The sequence below is a fragment of the Solanum verrucosum genome, unplaced genomic scaffold, assembly GCF_900185275.1.
Source record: "Solanum verrucosum unplaced genomic scaffold, falcon-dt-bn FXZP01000196.1, whole genome shotgun sequence".
Classification (NCBI taxonomy): domain Eukaryota; kingdom Viridiplantae; phylum Streptophyta; class Magnoliopsida; order Solanales; family Solanaceae; genus Solanum; species Solanum verrucosum.
In genome coordinates this window covers 2,558,420-2,583,358 of record NW_026020420.1, presented here as the reverse complement: position 1 = coordinate 2,583,358, position 24,939 = coordinate 2,558,420, and the positions used below count along the sequence as shown (strand labels likewise).

The 24,939-nt window shown below is 31.8% G+C and overlaps 3 protein-coding genes across 5 annotated transcripts in view; 2 read left to right on the top strand and 1 right to left on the bottom strand.

Moving 5' to 3' along the window:
• The window catches only part of LOC125807089 (4-hydroxy-tetrahydrodipicolinate synthase, chloroplastic), a 178,691-nt gene extending 156,131 nt beyond the window's left edge, over positions 1–22,560 (top strand). Inside the window, exons 1-4 of one of the 3 annotated variants that reach the window (XM_049486857.1) lie at positions 20,173–20,311; positions 20,423–20,487; positions 20,644–20,727; positions 21,538–22,560. In XM_049486857.1, the coding sequence (XP_049342814.1) occupies positions 20,429–20,487; positions 20,644–20,727; positions 21,538–22,465 (1,071 nt within the window). In that variant the 5' untranslated portion in view covers positions 20,173–20,311; positions 20,423–20,428 and the 3' untranslated portion in view covers positions 22,466–22,560. Of the gene's footprint in view, positions 1–20,172; positions 20,312–20,421; positions 20,488–20,640; positions 20,728–21,537 lie in introns of those variants that run through there. The other 2 variants (XM_049486856.1, XM_049486858.1) reach the window with 2 other exon arrangements.
• On the top strand, positions 6,909–11,754 carry LOC125807133 (ubiquitin-conjugating enzyme E2 variant 1D-like). The gene is made up of 4 exons (XM_049486904.1): positions 6,909–7,298; positions 10,307–10,446; positions 10,654–10,779; positions 11,420–11,754. Exons 1-4 carry the CDS (start codon positions 7,265–7,267, stop codon positions 11,558–11,560), a joined length of 441 nt encoding a protein of 146 aa, XP_049342861.1. The 5' UTR covers positions 6,909–7,264; the 3' UTR covers positions 11,561–11,754.
• Positions 13,658–15,620, bottom strand: LOC125806931 (F-box/FBD/LRR-repeat protein At3g26920-like). Its single transcript, XM_049486684.1, has 3 exons — positions 14,388–15,620; positions 14,115–14,303; positions 13,658–13,849 (listed from the first exon to the last, which is right to left on the bottom strand). The coding sequence occupies exons 1-3, from the start codon at positions 15,618–15,620 to the stop codon at positions 13,658–13,660; spliced, it is 1,614 nt and encodes a 537-aa protein (XP_049342641.1).
• Positions 22,561–24,939: the final 2,379 nt, after the last annotated feature.

The following is a 24,939-nucleotide window of genomic DNA, read 5'->3' as shown; positions in this document are numbered from 1 at the left end:
CAGAGAGGATGAGATTAGTCAGGTTGTATTTACATTTGTCCTATGATATGAATCAAAAGACAATTGAATTCAACCAATCATGTCACCTTTCATTCTAATACTACCTAGTAACAAACATATATTATGCTTTCTTACAATTATTACCCCTACAATACTTGTTATGTTATGTTTTTGTGTTAAGCTATATAAATTTTGATTAATAATTAAAAAAATTGTTTATGTTTGGATGGGTTAATAATTCGAGTCATTTAGTTCAATCCACTATAAAACAGGATTAATATGCAATTTAGTTTGAATCACGAAAAATTTGGTCTAATTTCTTTTTTAATATTGTTTTTTTTTTTATATATACTAGCTTTCGAACACGTCCGTTGCACGTGTATCTCTTGCTAATTAGTATTAATATATATTTTGAGATGATAGAAATTAATAATATTCAAGTATGTATGTGATCAAAATTCTTAGAGGAAAATACAAGTACGAATAAATGAATGATTAGTTTAGTAGATTGATATTTATTGTCATAAAAAAACATTAAGTTCTTAAAATAGTTTTCATTATGAACGTGAGAATATCCTTTATTTTCTAGAGATGAAATATGAATTTGGGGTTAATTTTTTTTTTCTTTTAGTACCTTCTTTTAATAATCATTGGATCAGAATAGTGAATGAGCAGAAACCAAGTTTGAGTGAAACATGTATCTCTTGCTCATTAGTATTAATGTTTTAAAACGATATAAATAATATTGAAGTATGTATGTGATGAAAATCCTTAGAGGAAAATACAAGTACGAATTAATAATTGATTGTAACACCCTGCTATTTGAAAGAGCTAGAATTAGAAAGAACCTTTTTTTTTTTTGGAAAGAATGAAAAATCTGAAATTTGGCAAAGTTATGTTAAGTATGAGTTTGGGGTCAACTTCAAATGACCATAACTTCCAGTGCAAGACGAGTTAGGTGGGCCATAAGATATCAAATGAAAGGTCTTTGAATTATCTTTCCAACGCCACTGAGTTTGCTAATTTTTGAGCTCGTATGAGGGAGATATGACTGTTCGAAGTTGGGCTGTCTAGATAAGGAAAGTTAACCGGATTTTAAAGGGGTATTTTGGTCTTTTCCATACCCAATTAATTTATTTCATTTTTGGTAATTAAGTAGGGGTCTAAACTGAATTGGTTCAGTTTACGCACTCAAAGATTTCACGCTAGGGTTTCTAGAGAAAGAACTCAAGAGGAGAAAGGAGAAGAAAAGGTCAAGATTCGTCAAAGTTCTTGCGATTTGGTTGTGGATTTTGCCAAGGGTTAATCCCTACGAGGTATGTGAGTTCACTTAGCGTTGGGTTCGTTCACCCACGTGCCAAATATGTTTAATTCAACGTGAATTCGTCCTAAAAAGTTGAAAGTTTGAATGTTCTTGATGTGTGTTCTTGAATTGCTTTCGTTTTTGAATTGTGTTGAGATTGAGGAGTTTTCTTGAGATTTTAGTGTCGATTATTAGAGTTGTTTGAGTTAGATTCTTGTGTACATATTTTAAGTATGTGAATCTAAAGAGAAATTGAGAAAAATGATTGAATTTAATCGAATTAAGATCAGAAAACAAGTTGAAAAATTTTGTCGGGAACACCTGGGGAAGGGCTGGTGCGGCGCGCCCCAGATGCGCCAGAGTGGCTGGAGTGGCGCGCTAGCTAGGGGTGTACAAGCCAAACCGTAAAGTCAAACTGAACCGACGAACCGATTTGTGGTTTGGTTTGGTTGGTTTGGCAGTTGAAAAAAAAATCGACCGCTCTTGGTTTGGTATTAAAAGAAAAAAAGTCAAACCAAACCCAAACCAAACCGACATAATATATATATAATTTTATTTTATTTATAGATAAAAAAAATATTATTTATAATCTACTTTGTTGATATATTTTTAGTTAGTTTATAGTTTTCAATGTTTATATATTTTATTTCAAATTTGGGCTTGTAAAAATTGTAAATATTTTATTTTGTATTAAGATCCGAAGTTTCAATTATATTGTTATAGTTTTTCAAATTCGAAGTTAACAATTTACTTTGTAAATATTTTGTTTTGTATTCTATTTGCCTCTAGCCTTTAATCTTATTAATTTAACATAATGAACGTTGATATTTCCAAAAAAAAAAATTGTACTCATGTGAATTTTACCATATTTTCAAAAATTTCTATTCATTTAACATTTTTTAAGTTTAGCTTATCACACAGGTAAGTGAAAAAATATTTGATCTTTTTTCCAAATACCGTATAGTTGTAAAAAACCAAAAAACCGAAAAAAACCGAAAGAACCGACTAAAGCCGAAACCAAAAAAACTAACTTTATGTGGTTTGATTTAGTTTTTAGATTTAATAAACCGACATAATTGGTATAGGTTTTTTTTAATGAAAAATCAAACCAAACCGACCATGTACACCCCTAGCGCTAGCAGTGCGCCCGGGTGGTCCGCCCCTACCCATTTTTCGTCGTTTAGCCCGTCTGAGTCCTTCTAAAGTGTACTAACACTTTCTATCGATTATAACTACTCTAAATGACTTCTAAACATCTAAAAATCATTCAGAAACATGAATCATAACCTTGAATCCATAAACTCAATTCAAGAAAAGTTAAGAGCCAAGTCTAAAAAGTTCATAGAGTCTTTTCAAGAAGTCTTTTGCAAATGCTTTAAACTTGTTTTAAGACATGAGTTTTGAGTTGAGTAAATAGTAACAAATGAAGTTCATTTTCTTCAAAAGAGTATATGAGAACTATGTATTCCCAAAGAGTAAATGTTGTCACATTTAAGCAAGAAAGGAAACACCGATTTCCAAAAGAGCCTTTGAGCTAGTTTTCAGTAAATAGTAAATGTTTTCACATTTAAGCAAGAGAGGAAACACTGATTTCCAAGAGAGCCTTTGGGCTAATTTTTGATAAATTATCTCAAATCACAGAAAAAGTTATGTTTTTAAAAATATGAGCTAGTTATATTTTTGGGAGTAGTATTGAACATCGATTTGGGAACAAGTTGAGTCCAGATAATTCATGGTCTCCATAAACCGTGTAGCCAACATGGGTAGAAAATGATCATACTTTTTAGATGATTCCTTAGTGCTTTTCAGCATAGACTAGTGGATCCACTTAGTAGTTAGGTTCTATACCTCCGGCAAGGTATAGGACGGCCCTGACAGCGTGAGGCAAGACGTTGTATCATCACATAACTCATAGTGATGTTATCGGTTAGAGAAACTTCTACAGTGATATTTTGTATTCTTACATACACAGAGTTTACTTGTATTTTCATATACAAACATAGTTTAAATTGTATCTTTGCATACAAACTGAGTTACTATTGTACCATTTCAATACACAGAGTTTTTATCCATGTTTTAGAAGTTTTTCTTTATATTGCATTTATATTATTGCTTTATATTGAAATGAGTTGAGTTGAGTTGAGACCAGGTATGTTCTTTCAGTTCCTTTCAAGCTTATGTCTTGTTTTAGAATTCCCCTGGCATGCTCATACATTCAATGTACTGTTGCCATTTGGCCTGCATCTTTTATGATGCAGATACATGTAACCAGGATCAACATCCAACGCTTCATTGATCCAGTTGAGCTTCAAATTTGTTGGTGAGCCTCGTTGCTTTCGGAGGATTCCCCTTTTCATTACTTTATCATTTTAGTTCATTAGGATATCGTGGGTCTTGTCCCGACGTCCATCTCAGTTATTAGAGGTTTCATAGACAGTTAGTGATTGCTAGTTCACGAGTCTTTTCCATTTATTGATGTTGAGACTTGAGTTGCCATTTTGTCTAGTTGAATGTTTCTTTTAAGACATTCTAAGTTTATTGTATGAGTCTATCTTTTGAGATTTTTTTCTTGTCATTTAAGTCTTCTACTAAGAGTTAAGCCAGGCCAAGGGTTCGCTTGGGGCTAGCAATGGTTCTCGAGTGCCAGTTCTGCCCAGAGTGTAGGCTCGGGGAGTGACAATGAAAAACTTATTGGACTGATATTTATTGTCATCGCAAAGCACTAACTTCTCAAAATTGTTTTCAAATTCTGAACGTAAGAATTTCCTTAATTTTCTAGAGATGAAATATGAATTTGGGTAGGAAAAAAGATTCTTTTAGTACCTTCTTTTAATATCATTGGATCAGAATAGTGAATAAGTAGAAACCACATTTGAGTGACACATGTGTCTCTGTATATATGTGATAAAAATCCTTAGAGGAAAATACAAGTACGAATTAATGAATGATTAACTTATTGGACTGATATTTATTGTCAAGCACTAACTTCTAAAAATTATTTTCAAATTATGAACGTGAAACTATCCTTTATTTTCTACAGATGAAATCTGAATTATTGGAGGGAAAAAGTTTCTTTTAGTGACTTTTTTTAATATCATTGGATCAGTGAATAAGCAGAAACCACGTTTGAGTGAACCCACGAGTAGGTAAAAAAAGAGTAAATCAAAATATTGCAAGGATAGAAAGTTAATAAAGAGCAAAATATGTTTTTTTTAATATATTTTTATGTTATGATTACACAAAAGAATTTGCAAATAAAATTGCTTATGTTATAACCAATCCATAAATTATGTAAAAAATACATTTGGGAAAAGAAATTATTAGCATTCTTTTGAAAAATATATCGAAAATTGGAGACAAGACAAACTTAACAACTTTCAAATACACGAAATCAAATACACCTCAGCATCTTCACAATGCTAAACTTTGTAACAATGCTTGCAACCTAGTGTGCTTAGAGATTATGATTGGTACAATTTGTTCACCAAACATTACTTGTGTGATATCTTATTTTTCGTTAAAATTCGAACTTGCTCAATAACTACAAATAACGCTTGAGGTTTACTAGGAAGAAGAAGGAGCGTAGAAAATTTATAGTTTAAAAATTAGAGGAAACCTCTCTATTTATAACCATCAAATGGTAGTATGAACAAATGCTTATTAGAAAAGTCACAACATTCAGAAAAATGACAACTCTTTGGAAAAGTCATAACCCTTCGGAAAAGTCACAACCTTTCAGAAAAGTCACTATAGACCGGAAAAGGCACAATCCTTCGAAAAAGTCACAACTTATCAGAAAACTCACAACCCTTCAATGTTAAAATTAAAATGTGTTTGCTTTTAATATAAATAAATAAATATGAATATAAAATAGAAGATATACTAATTGAGTATTGAGTGTTTTTAGTTGCGGGTATTACAATAATTTAACATTAAAGTTAGAAAGTTCATGATTTTATGGTAGTATAGATATAGATAGAAATAGATATAGATATAAAAGATGATATAGATAGATAAGGAAATTTTTTTGTTAGATATTCAAACAAATTATAAGAAAATGAAATTCAAATTTTAAATTTAATAAGAATTGAGTGGGTATAATTCGATTTTTAGTTCATTGCAGTCCAACCCACTTTAGCCCAAATAACATTTAGTCGGACCAATAATGTGTTCATTTATTAACGGGCTTCTTACGTAATTGTACAAGTGATAAGAACATTTTAACAACTATAATTGTATGTATATTATTTAATAAATATAATGTATAAATAGTTATGTATGTGTCGATATTGTATAAAAATGTTTAGTTGTGTATCTACATATCAAAGATGTGTATTTATATAAAACATTTTTATACTATATTTATATTGCAAAAGTTCATCTTCCTCAACGAAGTAAATTCTTTTTTCAATTACAACTAATTCAAATCTCTTCTAAACAATCCCAATTTTTAGTTATGAGCTTCTTTCAACGTTTCAATCTTTTTGTTCTTTTACTCATTTGAAACGATTCACATAAATTTACGGCATGTCAAATTTTAAAATTTGAGCTACAAAATTCTTCAACAATGACCCTTCGAGGTGGCCCAGTTGTTTGGGCTTGAGACTTTCATGTGGAGGTCTCAAGTTCGAAACCCCTTGCCAGCGAAAGTAAGGGGTTTGCCTTCTGGGTCGAGCTCATCGCACCGAGCTTGCGTAGTGCGGGTTACCTCTCCTATGTAGTTTGCGAGCTATTGTATAGGAGCGGGGGTTTTACCCTGTGCACACCCAAAGGGTAGCGGCTGCGGGTTTCCCTTGTTATAAAAAAAAAATAAAAAAAAAATCTTCAACAATGGATTTCAATGCATAACAACTCAAATCTTCCTCTAAACAACTCAAATTTTAGATAGTATCTCATCTCAGTATTTCGACTCCTTTGATATATTATTCACTCAAAACGATTTACGTTTATAACAAGTTAAAATTTTAAAATGGTTCACATTTTCCTTCTTGTGTTCATCAATGGCGGATGACGATAAAAGTGAAATTTAAAATCTTTAGTTGAAAGTTATGCTTTAAATTCAAAAGCAAAGGAAGGTTGACCAAAATTCAACAATTTAATTATCCCAAAAAAGAAAAAAAAAGAAATATTTGTGTCTTCCCTTGAAGTTAAAGTCTTGAATTTCAAATACACGAGTCACGAGTGAGATAACATACACAAATAGAATACTATCATTAAAATACATTTCTTTTATAAGAAGAAAAAAGTGACAATTAAGCTATTTTACGTAAAAAAAATGTTTCTCAAATTCAGCTCGATCCTCCTATTCGACAACACTCATAGTGATGGTCATAACCCTTTTGAATGGATCATGACATGATGTCACATATTCAAATTCAAGATGAATAGCATATTCTTTGGAGATAATATATACGTACACTTCAAATAAAAATATAGGAGTAAGAATATACCTACAAAATTTAGAATTCGTTTGATATAGCGTATAAAAATTATTAAATAAGATGTATTAATAATACTGATGATTTAGTGTTTTTTTAAAAAAAATCGTTATAAAATATGATTGAAAGAATGTGAAAAATACATTGAAGATCAATTGTATCTTTAATTATGAAAAATGCATGAAATATTTTCTCTACATTTTCAAGTAATTATACATCTACCCTAATTATTTGTTCTCCTTCTATTTATTTTTATAAAAAAATTCCTTTATTTGGAAAGTTTTTTGAGAAATTTTCATTTTTATTTTCCTACCAATTATAATTTCACCTCTTTATTCCTTTTTTTTCTTTCTTTTTTGGCCCTTTGTTGCGTTTTTTCTCCATTAGATTCTGCCTCTTCTCTTGACTTTACCTCTGCTGCCTCTTCTTGTTTTTTCATCCATCTTCTGCTTCTTCTCCTTTTTCCTAATCGATCTCTGCACGAATCCCAAAAAATCCTTCTTTTTTTTTGAAATAGTCAGCTATGACTCTTGGTTCAGGAGGATCTAGTGTTGTGGGTGAGTCAATTTTTACATCCCCAAATCTCTTGTTGTTCTGCTATGAGTTTTTTTTGTGTCAAATCTGATCATGGGTTGTTTAAATTTCACATCTTTATTGCATGGTTTATGTTTATATGAGTGTTATTCTTGTTATCAAAGATTACAACTTTGAAATCTTGTTTTTTTATTATGTGGGGTTTTCTATTTTTCGGACTTTATTGATTGAGGTGTAGTGAATTCAGTAATTGTAGTGAGTGGATTGAAATATCTAGTAGATTTAGGATTTAAGTAAGGATATCTGCAAAGGGGTGTAACAATAAAGTTGTTGTCATGTGATCAAGAGGAGTTGTGGACACAGCCTCTTGCAGTAATGCAAGGTAAGGCTGCGTATGATAGATGGCCTCAAGCAAGGACAGCGGGGAAGGGGAGCTTTGGTGTAATTGGTAAAGTTGTTGTCACATGATCAAGAGGTCACAGGTTTGAGTTGGGGACACAGCCTCTTGCAGTAATGCAGGGTAAGGCCGCGTATGATTGACCCTTGTGGTTGGGAGGGCCTTAAGTAAGGACAACTGCGTCTTCTTCTTTATGTGATGTTTCTTTTCTGTTTGTGTTTATATATGTATAAACAGGTTGAGCTAAAGGCAGTGTGTTTTGAGTTTGTTGTTGCTCGCTTTTATGTTCACTGGCAATTAACATGAAAGTTGTCATCAATTGAGCTTTATTTTGTGTGAGGTATTGGTTAAAGTTGGTTTTTTTCCTGCTTCGATAGCTCTATTTTGGTGTGTTTGTGCATCTTTGATACTTGAATGGATGTTATTGTAAATAGTGGTCAGTAAACTCATCATAGATTTCCAGATCCTACAATGTTCAATTTTGAATTGGCGTTTGGACAATGATAGGGGATTATATTTGTGTCGATATCTTCTAGTCAGTTTTTCCCGGTCAGTGTTAAAAAAAATTTATTGTAAAAATATGAAGCTAAACTTAATGAGTTTATACATGATCTGTCATATATGAGTATTTGAATTATTTATGTGCTTGCATCATAAACAAGTCGATGTCTGATTGGTATTGAGGATATTTTATTTGCTCCTCCTTTAGAGCAGCACTTAAGTTCCCCCTCCCCACTGTGAGGGAGTGCGAGGGTTGAGGACATTCATATCTGTTGTGCATGTTATCTTTGCCAGAGCTTTACATGGTAACGATTCTACGTAGACTGTTCTGTCCTGTTTCGCTTTGTTTTAGTTGTAGCTGATACAGTTTCAGTTTGTTATGTTGCATCAGCCAAATCGTGGACTTTGATTGCTATTTAGGAAAATGAGGAAGTCCACTGTGTAAACAACTACAAATAATTGTTGACCTGATTTCTTTATATTATTAAAAAATTCTCTGGCTGTTCTTCCATGCTGATGATTGTTGGATGTACTATCATTAGAGCTCATAAACTGTGGAAACGAAGTCTCAGCTCAACACCTAAAATCCGTCTGGATTTTTATGCTTTACACTTTACTTGAGAGTAAAAGTCTGATAATATTTATTGATTCTTTTGGCATGATAATATTTTTAACAAGGGGTTGCATATTTGAGCCTCACCATCCCAAGTTGCTTTATTATGTTCTTCAATCAATGCCACAACAAGGATACACCTATGTCAGAAAGGAAGTGAGAAAAGAAAATAAACTAATGTTTTTTCCTTTCCTTAGAGGGGGCAAAGCTAAGGACAGGTCTTTGCGGTGATATCGCACCAAGACATTGTCACTTTACATAAATCAGAAAGTTTGGACATAAGCCTCCCAAAAATCCAGCACTATTATACAAAGTGGAATATTTTCTTCACATAAAAAATTACAAATTGAACAGAGGAGAGCTTTAACTCTCCGTAGTAGACTTTCAGCTCCTTCAGAAATTCTATTAATCCTTTATTATCATAAACAACAAAGTTGAGTTGATCTCTTTCTTCTTTTTGTCCAATTTCTATGACCAACTTGTGGGAGCTTCTATCACTGTATTTGGAGGGTCCCAAGTTGTATCAACAATAACAAACCCAGTGTAGAGGAGGCTGGTGTGTATGCAGACTTATCCTTAACTTGTGATGGTAGAGAGGTTGTTCCCAATAGACCCCCAACTCAAGTGAAGTATATAAAACAATAAGTATGTAAAGAAGATATAAAGAAGAAGAGAACAATAGCAACAACAAATAAAATGGTAACTGAAGAAAAAAAAACAATAGGTAATACTAATTTTAAAGAATAAGATAGTAGGAGAGTAATACTAACAAAACTGAAAAGGGAACTAGACACACTCGACTACCTACTAACCTTCTACCCTAGAGACTTTCTTATCTTTCTATCTACGGTCATGTCCCTGGTAAGCTGTAAATATGTCATGTTCTGTCTAATCACCTCCCCCGAAGATTTCTCCTACCTACTTCTACCTCTCCTTATACCTACTAAAGTCAACTCTCACACCTCCTCACTAGGGCATCAATGCATCTTCTCCTCACATGCCCGAACCATCTTAGCATCGCCTCCCTTATCTTGTGCCAAATCTTGACCGGCCAACAGTCCACCCCATACAACATAGCGGTTTGACCATCACTTTATACCTTAAGGCATGGTGACACATTCTTATCTTACAAGAATGGGGTGATAAGAATATACCAAGGACTATAACTCTATTGCAGAATGACATTGCAATGTTCTTGTGGGCACCATCAAAACTTCATCCAGATCTGGTTCTTTTTTTTATATTCATGCATGGAAACTGTTGAAACTTGGGGAAAACTGTTGAAACTGTCTCACATCTCTTACTTCTTCCACAAAGAAAGAAAGCTTCTTCTCGAGTTCTCCGTTATTTCATCATTTTCCTGTCTTATCCCTTGTGAATAAACATTTTGCTAAAATGTTATATATATGTTTTTTGTACGGTCATTAAGCCCTTCACATCTACTTGGGAGTTGGAACGTTATGGATTCTTGGTTTACCTTTTGTGAATCCTTCACTTACCAAAATTTTAATTCTTTGCAGTCCCTCGGAATTTCAGATTACTTGAGGAACTTGAACGCGGTGAAAAGGGTATTGGAGATGGGACTGTAAGCTATGGGATGGATGATGGAGATGATATCTATATGCGGTCGTGGACTGGCACCATTATTGGTCCTCACAATGTTAGAGCATTCTTTTCTCTAAGTTCGATTTTAATATGTCTTTGTTGTAGGCAAATGAAATCTTTAATATATTTTCTATTAGTTATTTGAATAATTCCCCAGGACTATTCAATTGCTTGTTTACTATGACATGACAACTTCTTTTCCATCCTTATTATTGTATTCTTATTTCTTTGATTATTAAAGGCTAATTTTCCATGTTTCCAGTCCGTTCATGAAGGTCGCATTTATCAGTTGAAGTTATTCTGTGATAAAGATTATCCAGAGAAGCCACCAAGTGTCCGCTTCCATTCTCGAGTTAACATGACGTGTGTCAACCATGAGACAGGAGTGGTAAGCAATCTATTATTGTATTGGTATTTGGTAGAATGGAATGCCATTTTTGTCATGGAGAAAATTTATATGACACTGCGTTATTTTAATGGTACCTGGAAATCCAAAATATTATGTCGATAATATGATTTTGGCTTGCTATTGTGGAATTTTGAACTTGCATAGTAATTTGCTATTGTAGAATTTAGAACTTGCGTGGTAATTCCTTCTTGTAACATTACATGTATAAGAAATCATAGAAGATTGGAAGTATTGATTAAATGTATTATGCTCTGGGAGAAAGATATTTGTCTAGGGGTTGCTGAGACACACAAAAATTGATCATGAAAAATATTACTATTACTAGTAGAATTGTGATTACATTGTTTCGTGTGTTGATTTACTTTTGATGTCCTTGAGTAGGTATACTCCAAATTAATTCTCTGTTATATTTCTCAAAATTTTCATTGCTTGGCTCAAGCATCCTTCTCAATTCACGTTTAGTCGCTATAAATGCAATATGATATTTTCAAGTTTGGCTTTCGATCTTGACAACATTCTGGACTTGTGTTTTGTATTTGCTCCCGCTTGTCCTGTTGCTTAATAAATTTATGAACCAGTTGACTTGACGAGAAGCCACAACTGTGTCTTGTTGATACAGGTGGAACCAAAAAAGTTTGCTTTACTTTCAAATTGGCAGCGAGAGTACACCATGGAAGACATACTGGTTCAGCTGAAAAAGGAGATGGCTTCTCCTCACAATCGCAAGCTAGTTCAGCCCCCGGAAGGCACCTATTTCTAGCGCATAACGACGACAATCCAAACTTGTGCTGCTGTGTCATGACATTGGAAGTTTAAAAATTTACTAGGGGGAGTGCCTCCTTTTAAGGGCTTCTTGATCACTTTTGCTTTCATCCTTTATGAACTTTGCCACAGTGTGCTGTTTGATTAATGTGTGTCAAATATTAAGAGTAATAGGTTCTTGTGCTGTCTGAATCTTTTGTTTTCCTTCTCCTACGCCCTTTTTCGCTTTGTATTTTATTAACTTAATTCTGTCTTATATCCTTCACTACTTTACTAAAGATGGAACGTAATGATCTTGTTTTGTGTTTTTCGGTTGAAAAGAGATGTCTTGAGCAATCGGAGCCCCCGTCTTCTTTCTTTGCATCTGCATATTGTATGCATAGTTACGCCGATAATGGAACGTAATGATCTTGTTTTGTGTTTCTCAATTGAAAAGAAATTTCTTGAGCAATCAGAGCCCCGATGGAAAAATTACCTAAATGCACAACTTATTTTACCATATTTTCTAAAATTCTCTACCGTTTGAAAAAATTACTAAAATTCCTACTCTCCTATTCTTGAATACATCATTTTACGCGATGTTTAAATGATGTATCAATCGGATATATCACTTAATGTGATGTATAGGGACCTTGAGTGATGTATTCGAAATTGATATGCGATGTATCGAGATATTGAGCGATGCGTCCGAAACTGAGACATGAGGTATCGAGACATTTTGGGATGTATCCGGATCCTTCCAAATTTAAGGAATTTTCGTAATCTAAAAAAGAGTAGAAATAAGATGTAATTAGCTATTGACACTATGAGATTTGTGTAAAAGTCTATATGCATATTGTATGCATAGTTACACTGGTAACTTAACGTGTTGGACCCAAATCATTATCTTAGAGGGGATAAATCACTATTTGGAATATGTTACTATCTGATTACACTGAGTATATTATTATTGTATATTACAATGATTGGTTTGTGGAACACACCAATTTTGTATCCAAAAACAAATATGTACATTTTAAAAAAGAAATATTGCTATAAATCTCGTTTTTTCATTTAGAATCAACACTTCAAAAAGATGATATGAATCGGTGGGGATGACACAATTAATGTGGAAGGTGAGTAATGAGCTTGTTTTCCCTGCTTTCATTAGGGAAGTCATATTCCTTATTTTTTAAAGGAGCTTGGTTTCCTAAAGAATATATCTTACAAATATTTAACCAACTTAACATGAAAAAATTGGAAAAATATTCCGAACACAACCTGAGTATGTTTGTTGTTGCAATAGTTTCAAAAATCACTATGAATTGCAGTAAAATATCAAAGCTACATGACACAGGGGATAAGGAAACTTTGAGGAATGAAATACAAATTTAAATATTATAAAGTCTTCTTAAGAAAAGGTATTAGCTAAAGCCAAAAGCTTAGATAATCAGCTACAACACAAACTTAAAACCTTACCTTCTTCATTTTTTAAACCATAAGCATATCTTAATGAGATAATCCAAACACTAATTCTCTTTACTGCAATTGCTTGTGCAAATGACAGAGCACAAGAGTGAACTAAAACTTGATAAGGGAAGTCACAGACATTGCCATCAAGATTAACTGATCTAATTAAAATATGCCAAAGCCACAACATATTTTAATCAGTAACCTCCATGACTTCCTCATTAGCACTATTATTATGAACATATTAGTAGAGCACAAGAAGAGTCGAAGGTCTATCGGAAACAACCTCTAAATAATGGTTTGCTCTGAGAGCTTCAATATCAAAAAAAGTAAACACCACAAAAGTAGGAAGAACAGCATTTTAAGGTTTGAGAAGGAACTGTTCGCCCGAAATATAAGAAAGCTTCCAAATGAAGTAAACAATTCTTCATGCTATGAGATAAGAGTTTAATATCTAACATAGAATCTTCCTAAAAACAAAACCTAGCTTATTGCTCTGCTGGAAGGGGGGAAAAAACCTAAGCCAGCTAAATGCCAGAACTAGATATTAAATCCCCTATACAAACCAAGCATGTAATTCTACAAAATTAATCTGAGGAACAATTGGGACATGGACATTTAGTTATGTACTTGTTCCCAGGGGATTCTAGGTCGGGGGAACCTCAATTATCTCTAAGATATCTGTGTTTGTGGAAAAATAGTTTTTCAACTTCTGTTTTTCTTCCTTATGTTTAAAGTTGTGTATTCTGACTTGCTTTAACTTATGCCTCCAACAATTCCAAGGTTGAGATGTACAACAAAACTTCTCATCTTCACCTAATGCATCTTCATATGAAAACTGTAAAACCAGAAAACTCAGTAACTATTGAAGAAGAATAAAGATAAAAACTGTCTTCATGAAGAATAATCACGAAATCAATATTAGAGAGGGTTAATTAATGCTTGATATCAACAGTGTATATGCGTGCTGGAACAGATCAAAAGGAAGTTCAGTTTGAGTGGTTTACGAAGCATGATTTTCAATCATCATCATCATCAACAACAACATACACAGTGAAATCCCACTAAGGGAGTCGGTGCTTTTGAAAGATAAAAGTATTTACCTCAAGGGTGTTCAAGTCGAATTTGGAATAAGATAGGGTGTCCAATTGAGGAGAAAGCCAGAAAATACCATCAAGAATATCTACAACTGAATAACTTATTAATGGACTATGAATGCGTACTTTCACGCGATTAGTTCCATAAAGGGGAGGAAACAAGTGTTCTCTCACGTCTTTTGGTATAACTAGCCCCTGTATTAGCAAAAAGAAACAACTTTTGAGAAATCCATAACAATATAGTATTAACTAGCTAGTTAAAGAATTTCTGGGACATACCTTTTCACTTTTGCATGTTAATTCAAGAGCCATGGAATGATTGAAGTTATCAAGAAATTTCACAAGCTTAGAGTACCAATCACTGTTAGGGGTTTCTCCTCCTTCTGAGTCGAATTTGATATTGGCTTCCAATGAAGCTGAAGCTTTTAGTTTCAAATTCGGCAATGAAGAACAATCATACGAGAACTCTATCAAATTAGGAGTGTCTAATTCAATAGCAATCACATTATCACAACGATATACTCTCAACTGTTTGAGAAAGACGCCTGAGATTTTCACAGTCTTTAACATGTCGCAATCACCTAAATCCAACTTCTCTATATTCTTAAGGCAGGTAAAAATTTCGTCAAACCATTTTTGGGTCATGGCCACACCATTGAGGCCATTGAGCTGCAAACTCTTAAGGGCTTTGCAACAATTAGTAATAATAACTACATTTAGATCACTCTCATTCTTAAAGTAGTCGGAGCTGAGGTTGGAGCCATAGACGTCAAGATCTTCAATATTAGGTGATCTAATATCAACAAATCGTAATTTTGAATAATACGCTGTCACCTGTAGCTTTTTCAATTTAGGTAAACTAGTTTGAAATCTAGTAAGCCCTTTCAAGCCCCGCACCATGAAAACCTCTAAATTGATACAACTTGTGCATAAAGCTTGCATAAACTCCTCGTCGAAATATACACATTGAAGGTGTAACTCTCGCAAAGATGATGAAAACATAATAGTACTATTAGATGGCAATTTAATATGAAATTCACTCAATTTCAACACTTTTAGTGCTTTGGCATTAAAAATTGCCTCAGGCAATTTCGTGTATCCGTTTCTGGTTGATCTTAAAACTAGGTTTAACTCTTTGATCTTACAATCTACGAGTGTATCAATCCAATTGGAAAACAGACTACTCCATTGTTGATTTATGTGTAGCGAAAACTTTTCTACAAAAATCTTTTGATTTTTCCGATAAGCTAGAATTGAATCCACAGCTTTCACAAGTTTTTCTATTGGCTTGTTTAAAAAATACCTCTCAAAATTTAAACAGGGGAGTGAATTGTATGCATTTTTCCAAGTCGTTGATACTCCACTCATTCGTGCAGCTTCTTCAAAAGGAAGGAAAGACAAGATGTGCTCTAACATTCCCGCCGGTAACTGCGAAATTCGATCAAAATTAGGTGCCGCCGGCGAAATTCGATCCATATTAGTTGCCGCCGGTAACTGCGAAATTTGATTCATATTTTCTCAGGGAAACCCTTTTGTCAAAGTTTCGAGGGAACTTACAGAATTTATATCCAAACACTAATCACGTAGATAAGATAAAACGAGTATTTTAAAATTAAATTATTATCAAATATAAAAAATATCATTATTTTTATATTTCCGAAATTGATTAAAAAACAATGAGTCATATAAATAAATTAAGATTGAGGAATAATAAATTCAACTACTCAGAAATAAATTGTACACATTTGAAATTAGGATATAACATGAGATTATTTTATGAAATAATTTCATAAAAGCATAATTATCTAACCACATATTTTGGTCCTCAATGTCAAATATTTATCAATATATAAAAAGTGTATAAAATTTGCTTTCATTGGCTAAAGTTTAGTCTAATTCTTAAACCCAGTTTATACACAAATTACATACACTAATATGTATTTATCTTGGATTCTTTAATGTATGTACTAAGTTATTATTGTATAGAAGAGTGAAGCCAACCAACGACCAGTGGCAAAACGGAAAATAAATCAAACATAGAAGGGCAAATATCAGTGGCACAACGGATATTAAATCAAAAATACAATGGCAAATTATAACTTCTATACTAATGAAGAGTGAAGCCTACCAACGACCAGTGGCAAAACGGAAAATAAATCAAACATAGAAGGGCAAATATCAGTGGCACAACGGATATTAAATCAAAAATACAATGGCAAATTATAACTTCTATACTAATATATAGAAATATATATATATTGATATCTGTGCACTCCTGGTCAAAGGAAGGTTGTATTTTTCTTTTTTTATATGACCAAGGGTAGTTTTGTCAAACAAAAAATATTTCAAGCTTAGTTTTAAGTGTACATTGTGCATAAAGTAGTAAAATTTCCAAAAAAACCAACCAAAATTTATGTAATTCCCAATGAATCCATCACTAAGTCAATAGTTGTGGATTTTAATGGGCACACGTGTACCAATACATTGGGAGGAGTAAAAGAAATCATTGCAAAGTTACATGGACCCCATTTATTGATTTACTTCAAAACCATGTACATTCAAGCTGATAAATTTTTTTAAAAATTCTTTTTTATTTTTGAATGTATAATTTTTAATGAGATTTTTTCATATCAAAAATTCAAATTTGAGGGCATTTAATCATTTCCTTTCTTAGTGTGGTTTGATCATGAAAAAATACTGTTTATTTTATTTAAAAAATTTATAGTTGAAGTCATGTTTGGTTAAATTTTATGCAAAAAATATTTAGAATTTAAATATACTTTTTTCTAAAGGCATAATATATAAATATGTCATTTAATTTGTTTCATCTAACATGTCCTTCAATTTTAGATATCCATAAGTAGACACATAAACTTGTATAGAATTGAACAAGTTGACACTTGTGTCCTACTTGACGTCCTATGTGACAATATAATTCACGTCCTATGCGATATTTTATGTGGCTCCCACGTGTGTTATTCCCCGTAGGACGCGTGTGTCTACTTCTTCAACTTTATAAAATTTTAAGTGCTTACTTGTGCACTCCCTAAGTTGAATGTCATAGATGTCAGACGAAGTCAAGTTAAAAGATATATTTATATATTATGTTTTTCTAAATATGGTTTATATTCCTCAGTTTCTAAAAATTACTTGACTAATATACCTGAGACGTACAACCAAATTGCAATAAAAAAAAGTAATATCTCAAAATAGATAGTTGTATAATGTCATAGATTAGATCTCATATAAGAACTACCACATACTATAACAAAAAAATATCACTTTATTTAAAATTTTTGAAGTTGAACTTGTGTCAAGCTATTGATTTTGCAAATTATATTTGATTATTTGAATGTGTTTTTTTTTAAAAATAAATAAACTAATATGAAATATAATTCAAATGGGGCCATTTTTATAAGAATAAAGAATTTGTGATAAATTTTAAAAAGGATAATATAGTTAGGGGCTGTTTGGTTATTGGTTAGACTTACGCAGTTTTTAGTAATGCATGGTTTAGTTATGTAGGATTTAGTTATGTGGTATTAATTATGTTGGTGTTAATTATGCAAATATTAGTTATGTAGGTATTACTTAGTTATGTAGAGATTACAATACATAAATTATTAATTATTGAATATATTATTTACAAATAAATAAGCAAGCAAATAGTATAATTTCCAAAAAAAAATAAAAATAGAAAGAAATCTTCTCTATACTTAAGTGGGAATTCTATTTATTTTTTCTCTCTCTATTTTTTTTTTTAATGTTTAAAGCTTATAAAAATAAAATACCATAAATATATTTCAAGTACATTATAAAATCCTATTTTATATAATGTAAATTTCTATCAAGATGCTGCATGTATTGTTTGTACATTTTTAGTATACCAAATATATGAGTTATATATAAATTTATATTCCAAATAAAAAAACAATACATAATAATTAAATATGTGGAATATATTTAGTAATATATGGTGATAATATATGATTAGCATATGCGTTGTCAAAATTATACATTCCGATTCATCATATTAATAAAATATTTATATTTTGATTTCAAATGAAAACAAATAAAAAATTGTTCGTATACAAAAGAAATAAGAAACAAAAATAGCTAGGAAAATAGAATAGTTATGTAAAGTTTTTTCTAGAGTTTTCAATATAAAAAGGTAATAGGGATAAATGTGTAGTTTTTTTAATACATGTATAACTAATACCCTCATAACTTATTCCATCTTTTATCATGCATAATTTATACATAGATTCCCTCATAAGTTATGTAGGTATCAATTATGTAGGATTACAAAAAATGTAACCATACACCGTATAGAATTAATACAAGAATAACTTTTATACAATATTGAGAAACGTATCAACCAAACATGGTAAGTCATGTTGGCTTTTCTACCTAATAGGAAAATAGAATAGTTATGTAAAGTTTTTTCTAGAGTTTTCAATATAAAAAGGTAATAGGGATAAATGTGTAGTTTTTTTAATACATGTATAACTAATATCCTCATAACTTATTCCATCTTTTATCATGTATAATTTATACATAGATTCCCTCATAAGTTATGTAGGTATCAATTATGTAGGATTACAAAAAATGTAACCATACACCGTAAAGAATTAATACAAGAATAACTTTTATACAATATTGAGAAACGTATCAACCAAACATGGTAAGTCATGTTGGCTTTTCTACCTAATACAAAATTTCTACCAAATATAGTAAAACATATACAACTTTTTATATATGAGAAAAAAATGCATCTTATACGGTAACCAAACGGCCCCTTAAAGTATTAACAAGGTTTTGAATGTTTTTCAAATTTCAAATACAACTTTAAGTTATATTTGTAATTTTCATAATCAGATGTTGATTTTCAAATAAAGTGAAATAAAAAGATTATCTATTTCTTTGTGTTAATTTATTTTTCATATCTATTAAAAATAAATAATTAAAAATAATTTTATTATCTTAAAATAAGATATAATTTTATTTTATTTTTCATGTTTATACTACTCTAAATGTGAAAAGAATATCATCAAATTAACTGTTTAATTATGTTTGACATTATGTTAAAATAACCATTGGTGCATATTATATTGTATTGTTAATTAAGACAATTTAAATAAGTTACAAGTTATGATTTGATAAAAATATATGTTTATATATATATATATATAATTAACTGTTTAATTATGTTTGACATTATGTTAAAATAACCATTGGTGCATATTATATTGTATTGTTAATTAAGACAATTTAAATAAGTTACAAGTTATGATTTGATAAAAATATATGTTTATATATATATATATATATATATATATAAATTATTATTATTATTGTTATTAATATAAAGTGTGATTTTATTATCATTTACTATCGTTTTTATTAGAAAATATTAATGATAATTTTTCTTTTCAAAAAATTAATTAAATACCTCTTAAATTTGTAATATTGGGCCCGTTAACGGGCCCTTTCATATCTAGTATTAAAATAAGTGTCAAACTTTATTTTTTCTATGAGATTTTGATTTGTTGAAATATGCTTTTATACCCGTTCTATATGCTACATTTTTTCAAAACAAGAAAAAAAATCACACGTGGAATACCTTATGCCTTTATGGTGAATCAAAATTGAATAAAACGATTGCTTTTCATGATTAGAATTAAAATTTCTTCGGTACCTAGCAAGATGCTAAATTCCTGATTAGAAAAAGCTATGTATTTTAATGAACTTTCACAGCAATAAGGAAGAAGGTACGTTAACAAAATTGTTGAAAAAAAATCGTTGATCAATCACAATAAAAAAGTGTGACCAACTGATGGAGAGGAAATCGAGGGATTGATAATGATGCTAATTTCAGTCGAACTTGTAATATTCACTCTTAAATACGTTATTTACGCTTTTTATTTCTCACTTTATCAATCCAAAGCCAGACCCACAAATCATATTTGGCCCAAATAATTTTCTGGCCCAAAAATCTCCCAAACCCGGCCCACTTCTCTTATTCCCAATCCAAGACCCGACCCTTTTCTCTTTCAGCAACAAATCAAATGAACCCTAAACCTCTGTAAGCCGTCCCATTTTTTCCCCTTTAACCTAAGCTGATTTCAAGCCCAGAAGGATAGGATTACAACTGTTGAGGTTTGTTCTGGGAATTTCTCTGAGCTGTACGAACCCTAATTGTGGTAAGTTTTTGCGATTTTTTGGATTTTTATTTCAAATTTGTACAAAATCGTACCATTTCCAGCTTGCAATGTTATTCTGAGTCTCACATCGGAAATTTACATCTCCGGCAGGGAAAAATGTCATCATCAGTTATAGGTCGCTGCCATTTCGGCGTTGAAGCTGCCGGAACAAAGAGGTATGTTGATGGAGATCAATACATATAAAAATTGCTGAGTGATAAGATGATTGCTTTTGGTACACTTTCTTAGCTTGTACACTTATAAAAAGCCATAATTTGCGTCATAAAAGTATGTGCTGTGAAATGATTATTGTTCCTGTTGTTTGTTAGCAGGAGAACTGCAGTATGGAGGTCACCAAGAGCAGCTGTAATTCCAAGTTTCCACCTCCCAATGCGTAGTTATGAAGTTAAAAATAGGTAATATCCACTTACAGAGTTGATTTGGAGATAAAAATGTGATCTTGGATGTAAATAAGTTCTTCTTTTCCTTTGATGCTCTTACTGTTCTGAATTGGTTTGGTTTGAGGAAATCACATGCTAGTTATGTGTTGCTCAATTGACTGGTTGAAGTATACAATTCTCTGTCGACAGAATAGAGTTTGATTGCTTGTGTATAATTGGATTGTAGTGGCGTTTTTGGGGTTAATAACAGTTCAACAATGCAAGCAAACCTCAACTTGGCAACTATGATTATTGCAAGAGTCGTCAAAGGCGGAAATTTAGGGAAACCACAGGTTGTTGGGGATTTTGGGGTAAGGACATTTTAATACCTATTTGAGGAAAGTGTTTGGTGAGATGATAGAAGGAAGAATGTTGTATATTCACAATTTTACTTTCAAAAGAGAAGTATGTTTACCATCAGAACTGATTTAATAGTTGGAGATAATGCAATTTGTAGTTGGCAGATTCGATATTAGTAAAACATATTACAGAAAAAGAGATATTAGAAGGCAGGGGTGGTTCCTTGAGCATAGTTTTATCATCTCTTTGTATGTGTGATTTGATGAATGGTTCATCTGTGAATAAACAGTATTAGGAACTATCTGCATTCATTATAATCTTATTGTGATGAGCTATTAGCAGCAATCGATGCGTTGCAAATGGAAAAACTTTTCCCTGTTAGTTTAAGCAAACAGCTAGTAAGTGAGTATCAGCATCAAGGAGATTTATAAGAGATACATGCAAACACAACGTTAGGATAAATTCATTTAACCTTCTCTTATGCAGGACATTTGCCGAGGATATAAAAGCACTTCGGTTGATTACTGCAATCAAAACCCCATATCTACCAGATGGAAGATTCGATCTTGAGGCATATGATGCCTTGGTAAATTTGCAAATTGAAAATGGCGCTGAGGGTGTGATTGTTGGTGGCACTACAGGTGAAGGTCAATTGATGAGCTGGGATGAACACATCATGCTCATTGGTCACACAGTGAACTGTTTTGGAGGATCAATCAAAGTCATTGGGAACACAGGAAGTAACTCCACGAGGGAAGCAATCCATGCGACAGAACAAGGATTTGCTGTAGGTATGCATGCAGCTCTTCACATTAATCCCTACTATGGGAAGACCTCCATAGAGGGTATGATTTCTCACTTTGAAAGTGTGCTCCCTATGGGCCCTACTATCATTTATAATGTGCCATCACGAACTGGTCAAGACATTCCTCCACGTATAATTCAGACATTAGCAGAGAGCCCTAATCTTGCTGGTGTCAAAGAGTGTGTTGGAAATGATAGAGTGAAGCAGTATACAAGTAATGGTTTGGTAGTGTGGAGTGGGAATGATGATGAATGCCACGACTCAAGGTGGGATCATGGCGCTGCAGGAGTTATTTCTGTTACCAGCAACTTGGTTCCTGGTCTGATGCATGAACTAATGTTTGGAGGAAAGAACCCTGCTTTGAACTCAAAGGTAATGCCATTGGTTGAATGGTTGTTTCATGAACCAAACCCCATTGCTCTAAATACAGCTTTAGCTCAACTTGGAGTTGTGAGGCCTGTCTTCCGCCTTCCATATGTTCCACTTACAAGGGCAAAGAGAGAGGTGTTTGTGAAGATTGTCAAGGAAATCGGACGGGAAAACTTTATAGGGGAAAGAGATGTCCAAGTTTTGGATGATGATGATTTTGTTTTGCTTGGTAGGTATTAGCTTTTCCCCATTTGGTGTTGAGAAGTAAGTTTTTGTTGTTAGCTGCTTAATTTGAAAATTTCTTAACATGAAGAAATATATCTTCTTTTATGTTCTTTTTTGTAACCGTGCATTTTTCTTGTTTGCTCTTCTCTTCTAGGAGGCATGTACATTGTAGATGTTAGTTTATGGTTCTAAACTAAAGATATGCATAATGTATCAAAATGCTTTTTGAATTTTGTAGTTTTAAATGTGTCATTAGGGGGTTGGGTGCAAAGAAAGTGTCATTTTTTTTTAAAAATAAACTAAAAATAGAAATAAGACAAATAAATTGAAATGGGAATACATTAGTGTCGTTGTCATTATGGACGGATTACTCAATTTCCTTATCTAACTAAATTATTTAGCTTAGAATCAGATGTTGAAAACTTATAACTAGATAACACTTGGCTAAATACTCGTTGGTATGAGGATGTCCGAGCCGAAGGTGCTAATGGGAGGAAGGGAGTTCGGAGGCTGAGAAAGCTAAAAAGAGGAGGAAGGTAGAGTGCACGCAGACCTTACAATTATCTCAAAAGTAGAGATACTGTTTCGGATAAACCCTCTGCTTAAAAAAAGACAATGCAAACCTTATCATTACCTTAAAAGTAGAGATATATTATATTATTTCAAATAGACCCTCTGCTCAAGAAAAAAGACAATCCAAAGCAACATACAAAAACAAATAACTGAAATGAAGAAAGTCATAACGGAATACTATAGATAACCTAACAAATCATCATAAACAATAATCATTATAGATAAGACTAAATCAAACCGTAAAACAAACCACAAATAATAATTGAACTCAAAGGACAATCTCTTAATTACAAGAGTAATACCATCATGATTAATAGTACAACTAGTAGTATAAAAGTATAGACGAGACAACACTCAACTATCTAGCTAACCTCCTACCCTAATTTGTATTCTCCATAACCTTCTATTTTAGGTCATGTTTTTGATAAATTGAAGTTGAATCATGTCATATCTAAATATACTTGTTCGACCTACCTCAATCTTTCGTAAAGCCAATAATTTTTTACTATTAATTACAAAAAGAACAGTAAAAAATTAAATGTTCAATAATATCATAACTTAAATAATATGGAAACAACGCAAACATTCTTTTTTCTTGTTGTATCTCATGTGAGTCCCTCCAAAATAAATGGAGCTTTTCTCACACAAGTAATTAATTAGCCTTGAGGCAAAGCTGGAAAACTCGAAGCAGACAAAATCAAAACTCTTTTTGCTAGGCGTATATCATTCAATAGTAGTATTAGTAAATATTGTAATCAACTCCTATCCTTCTCCCCGTATACTAGCAGCACTCATGCTTTGTCACTTGCTTATACTGATGCACTAAATTATAATATATTACTATCCTTTTGTACCAAAAAAACTAACTAGCCTTGAGGCGTTTGAGAATTTCAATGAGTATAGTAGGAGCTCATAGTAAAGCTCCACTGAATAATTTTTTTTGGATTCATTTTGAAACATTTAGAATATTAGTTAAAATCTGAGATCCTTTACAATTGCTTCAATAATCTGGTCAAGTGATTATAAAAAAATAATGTGAATAAATTAAGAGTTCAATTCCTAAGTTACATAAGATTATATTCTGAACAATGCTTGACAACTAGAAGCTCTTGAATTTTTTTACGTGAAGGTCATGATTTAACTTCCTTAAGTGAGGAGATTTTCACGTAAACGATATTATGTGTTTCTAATGCCCTTTAATTTATTCTTTATTTTGTTTCTGCTAGTATATATTATGGCTGCCCCTCTATCGTATAATATTTTGCTTCTATATGTAATAAAGTAGCATGCAACTCTTGAAAACCTTCTATTTTGGCTAATATTGGTAGCTATAACATTTGCACTGATCATGTATCTACTATGTAACTACGTAATATGCGTAGTAATAACTTTTCTTTGTTTGAAAATCGTCGTTTGGTCATGAAAATTTCAAATATAAATTTGAAATTGTATTTGAAATTTAGAAAATACTCAAATCCTTATTTGCATTTTCACTTTTTCAAATCTATCCTAAAATTTTTATTTTTATAAAAATAATTCCATTAAATTATGTTTCATGTTTAAATCATATTTCTTGTTTTTTTAATGAAAAGTATATTTATACAATCAACTATTATTTATAAAAAAAACAACTTCATCTTCAATTTCAACTTCAAATGTTTCAAATAAAGTGAATAAATATTTATAATAATATGTAATAACTTGTATATAGGATCTAATCTATGATATCATACAACAATCTATTTTGAGATATTACTTTTTAGAGCAAATTTAATTGTATATCAAGCTTTGAGCTAATTAAGTTGAGTTGGGTGATTTTACAAGTTTTATAAATTGCAAGGAGTAAATCATATTTTTAAAAGGTATATTTAAAATTTTAAATATTCTTTAGTATAAAATCTGGTCAAACAAAAATC